Source organism: Clytia hemisphaerica, unplaced genomic scaffold (assembly GCF_902728285.1).
Source record: "Clytia hemisphaerica strain Z4C2 unplaced genomic scaffold, Clytia hemisphaerica genome assembly, whole genome shotgun sequence".
In the NCBI taxonomy this organism is placed as follows: Eukaryota; Metazoa; Cnidaria; class Hydrozoa; order Leptothecata; family Clytiidae; genus Clytia; species Clytia hemisphaerica.
In genome coordinates, this window is record NW_027103621.1 from 2,242,969 (window position 1) to 2,248,097 (window position 5,129).

Genomic DNA, 5,129 nt, shown 5'->3' on the forward strand with positions numbered 1-5,129 from the left:
TAAGGAAAGGGTGAACATATAAATGATAATTTTAAACAGGTTAAGGATTAAATCAATTGCATAGTCAAGAAATTAGACCAGCCTATGTCAAACATACGACTCAAATAGAGAGAAACAAATATATAACACCAGAATCGATAATAATTCACCCATTCATTCATCCATTCATTTGTCTCACTCCATTCATCAGTTAATTCATTCCAAAGAAGTTTCAATGAAAATATAAATAGCAAAAAAAACAAAAAATCAAAAATGGGAGCCATTTGACATCTTCACAATAAGATTGTCAATAAAATGTTTCCAATAGTTAATCCAATTTTTATAATAGTAATGTCATCGTATAAAACCATCAAAAAAGCTGTATATTATTAATAAATCTACATTATTTTAATGTGCCACCAACCATCAATGTCTTTTGTAGTAATACGAGTTGTTTTGTGGGGCCTTCAAAGGATATTGTCTTTAAGTAAGCGAGGTGGTGGTTGCTTAATCCTTTAAATTACATAGTTGCACTTCTCATTGAAGTTGAATAGAACTTTTTTAAAGAATGGTACATTTAAATTTTGATTTATTTTTTGAATCGTTCTTCTTTTGGTTTTCCCTTGTACGCCTCTGTAAATTAAGAAAATGAAAAAAGCAACATAACTTTAAATGAAATGTTCATAATTCCAGTAAAGGTTGCTTATAAATTCTTCATACATGCTTTTAATGCGAAACAAAGCTGAAAATAACACATTTTAAGGAATTTCTGGTTGCTTTCTCTGGGTACCTAAGTTAAATTTGACATGTTTAGGGTTTAAGACCCTGCAACTCGGTTTCTTATAATAATAAGACTATGCTATTTTAAACCATAAAAGAGTTCTTGATAGATTTCCTCAACGAATTCGAAATTCGCAGGCATAAGAAAGGGTTTAAGACCCTGCAACTCGGTTTCTTATAATAATAAGACTATGCTATTTTAAACCATAAAAGAGTTCTTGATAGATTTCCTCAACGAATTCGAAATTCGCAGGCATAAGAAAGGGTTAGAATAATTCAAGACTAAAATGTTAACTTACATCAGCTATGATTTCTCGAACTAAAGTAAAAAAGGCTTCCTCCTAGAATGAAAAAATAAATCGAGGAATTAAGTCAATATTTGATAAGTGTTTGCATGACAAAGAGGTTTTATTCCAAAGAGGAAAAATTTCAAAATTTTGATTTGTAAGAGTTGGTAACAATATTAAGCTAACTTACGACTCCTTGTTTAGTTTTTGCAGATGCTTCTACATATGGGATGTTGAACATTTGTGCTTTTTCATTTCCATCTTTCGTTGAGACGTCTCGTTGGGAAGATCAACTTTGTTACCAACCACTGCAAAGAAAAATTACTTCATAATGGTAAATTGACTTTTATTTTATTTAAATCGATACTTATTATTCTCCCATTAAGAACAACATATTGAGATCGGTTTGGGCCCAGGATGTAAAAGTACCACAAACCCATGCCAATTTTTAAGTAAAACTCTATTCAGAGCTTCAATTTTTAAGGAAAAACTAAGTGCTAAAGGTAAGTTTTACTTACAAACCATAGGTACTGAATCAGCATCTTTGACTCGAAGGGCCTGGATATAAAGACAAGCAGGGAAATCAGGCAATGATGTAATATTATATTGGTAAAATAATGAATTGCGTTGAACAAAAAAAAACAGATTCAAATTAGTGTGTTTTGATTTAAAAGCTGAATATTATAAAACCTGTGGAAAGAATTTGATAGGGCATTTGAATCAAAAAGCAGTTTTAGCTTGTTTATAAGATAATCAATCAGGAGTGGAACTTTTTGTCAAAAAGAAAAAAATTCCAAAAAAATAAAGAAGAAAATTTCGATCATTATTTTCATATTAGAAATCCCCATACTTTAATCTTCGAGTGTTATTACTATGAAAAATGTTTAAAATCCATTTATTCTAGTTCGTAATATGCCACTCTTGAATATCTTTCCAACAAGCAAAAACCACTTTTTTATTCAAACTCGTTTAAATGGTATAGTCGTTGCTGAAGATTATATTTAGCAGAATAAACTTTACCTGCGTCCTGAAGTTATCGATTTCTTGGAAAGACTTTAAACTAGTGACAGCAAAAACGCACAAGAATCCTTCTCCAGTTCGCATATAATGTTCCCTCATCGCACTAAAATCCAAAAGCAAAATTTTCGATAAAGTTATTTCCTCTTGCCAAACCACACTGAGGACAAAATTGTGACTTTAGAGCACACTGGTCAACAAATTAAGTTAACCTGTAAACTTTAATCAAAATCACAAGTGTTTGGTCAATGGAGCTCCTACAAATTACCCTATTATTCACCGTTGACTTTTTTTTACCAACTTGATGAAGGTAAAGGGTCTTTGAGGAGACTCGAAGCATTGAAGGAATAAAGAAAAAATCAAAATTATTGTTTGCCTCGTTGTAAAATAGCATAGTTTATGCGTATTTTCATTTCCAAAAAACCGTTATCGATTTCAATACAAAAGCAGAAAAGCTCTAAACACACTAATATGTCTATGGACGTTGCAGTATCTTGGTAGTTTGAAGAAGCACACAATGATTTCATGCATTTCAAGCAGTGCTGCAAATAAGGAATTTCAAGTTGGCCGGTGATTACTCAATCAGAAAGCACTAATAATGAAACCATCAAAATTTCACGGGATAAAACACACATATTAGCTTAAAAATGGCCAGTGATTACCGGTCACTGGACGTTATTTGCAGCACTGATTTCAAGAAGAGTATATATTCGCAAGCATGACTCACCTATATTCTTCTTGTCCAGCCGTGTCAAGAATATCCTATCAATCAAAAGAAAGAACAAAACCTTTTTATTATAATAACAGAAATGGTGATACACAAAACAGTGCCTTAAAAAGTTTTCTATTTAAAGTTTGTGGGTTGTTTACAATAAAAAGGAAAGGTAAAATATAAGAGGTTCATATTTTTCACTAATAATAAACTTACTAATATACATATTGAGCCATCTACGACAACCTGTTTGATATAGGAATCCTCTGAAAAAAACAATCTTTGTGTTAGTTATTTATGCTGCAAAGTTTATACAGTAACTAGTATTATCTAGGTTTAATACCAAAAACTCTCAAGCCATCCACAACAAAGGCTGGTTAACCAGTGGTGCTAACTGGAATTAATAGGTTCCTCCATTTTTAACCCTTAATTTCATTCACACTCACCAAGGAGTATTTTCTGCAATTCACCTTTTAATAGATGATCATTTGATTGTCCTCCTTTTTTTAAGTTTCATTCTGAATAGCTTATATTGTCTAGGCAAAAGAATAACTTTTGCTGTTTGACTTTGTGAACATGCCTGTGGAGATTAAATCAGAATTTCAAAAGACTAAAAAATCATTCATACCAATTGTTGGATCATAGTCTTCCACAAAACTATAAAGAAAGAAAAGAAAAGAAAGTTTTGAGGAAAATAAGGAAATTATACTAGTAAGATTTGGTCAATTCAGTTATCTTTTAATTTCATTTATTTTCAACTTTAAATGATGATGTATAAACAAATCTGTTATAAAATCAAACAAATCTGTTACAAAAGGGAATTCAAAAATTTAAAAATACAATACAATTAATCCTTATTATACTCAGACAATCAGTATAAAAGATAATTTGCCCTACTGGTTTTGGATAAGTTGTATAGTGAGTGCACTTTTACCAACACCACCAGCTGAAAAGTATAGATTGAAAAATAAGATGAAGGGAGATATTTGAAGGCTTGTGAGGATTTTTAAGAACCCCTTTTTGTTGGAGAGTATCATAAGTGGTTGATTGGAATTTTTTATCAGCTCTTAATTTTTGCAATATTTGAGACGTTGGAGAATATGTTTATATGAAAATAAGACAACAAAGTAGCGAATGAGCAGGGTGACATTAAATATACCTGAAAAGAATTAAACATGTAATTATGTGATAACTAGTGATTTGTTCTATTGTGATTTAAACTTACCACCCACAACAACCATTTTGAATTTAGTCGATTCTGAAGAGTTTGACATCTTGTTTTTTTATATTATTGTCTATGTGTATAAAAAAGAGCACAAATTAACAGTGGCACAAGAAAAGAATTAAGACGTTGACCTTTTCCTATCAGCCTTTCCTCTTACTTTCAATGAAAGGGGAAAAACAAGTGGGTGAAAAAGAAAATTAGGCGAATTTTTTGGGACATTTTCCTCAGTATGGTATGAAATACCCCTGAGGCCTTCTTCAGGTCCTTAATTTAGACTGGTTTGTTTAACTTGCTCCACTAGGGGGATCAGGGTCCAGGATACCAACCCAGGGCCCAAAAACCTGACTTTTCAAGATTTGAAAGTAGCAGACACCACCACCTCCTAAATTGGTATCAATACCAACTTGAAAACCCCAATTTTCTAAAAAAGAGGGGACCCCACCCCCTAAATTGGTATTGATACCAACATGAAAATCCTGATTTTCTGAGAAAGGGGGGACCCACCCTCCTAAATTGGTATCGATACGAACTTGAAAATCCCAATTTTTCTGAAAAAGGGGGACCCACCCCCCCCCCCCTGAATTGGCAAACAGTAATAATGCAAGAAGTTATATGCATAGGATACTGCATACAACGGACACTAAACAAAATCTGTGGATGTTTTTATTCAAAGAACATTCCTCTTATTAATCACTTATATATTAATCACACTTTAGACTCCTGAAAATGAAAACAAGTTTTTCTCATTCTAACACAACGTAAATTAAGTTCCTTGAACTAAATTGGCAAAATGTATCAAATTCATAGCACCAGTTGATAAACTAGACTAGATGAAAAACTCATTGTATTAGGCAGGTCTAGAGTCTTTGTAACATAGCCTATATGATGAATGTTATGTACAGAAAAATTTTATCACGACTAAGAAAGTTCTAAGATCTGTAAAGACTTGACTCAGTTTGTTCAACTCTAGTTTTGAATGAATTTTGGTTGATTGAAAGGATTGAGAGCAGCAAAAGTTAAATAAAAATTTAATTTCAATTATAGAATGAAGAACGCTTTTATATGGAATCAGGGTATAGTGTAAACGATTCAAATAAGTTTTTATATTTACATTGTACAACACTAACAA

The 5,129-nt window shown here is 31.9% G+C and overlaps 1 protein-coding gene across 1 annotated transcript; it reads right to left on the bottom strand.

Moving 5' to 3' along the window:
• Positions 1–454: 454 nt before the first annotated feature.
• On the bottom strand, positions 455–4,075 carry LOC136802359 (ras-like protein RAS1). The gene is given in 11 exon segments (XM_067059085.1): positions 455–612; positions 1,059–1,100; positions 1,237–1,328; positions 1,331–1,354; positions 1,565–1,604; positions 2,067–2,169; positions 2,791–2,825; positions 2,992–3,041; positions 3,404–3,432; positions 3,673–3,721; positions 4,001–4,075. Coding segments are annotated over 11 exon segments (585 nt in total). The 5' UTR covers positions 4,050–4,075; the 3' UTR covers positions 455–540.
• Positions 4,076–5,129: the final 1,054 nt, after the last annotated feature.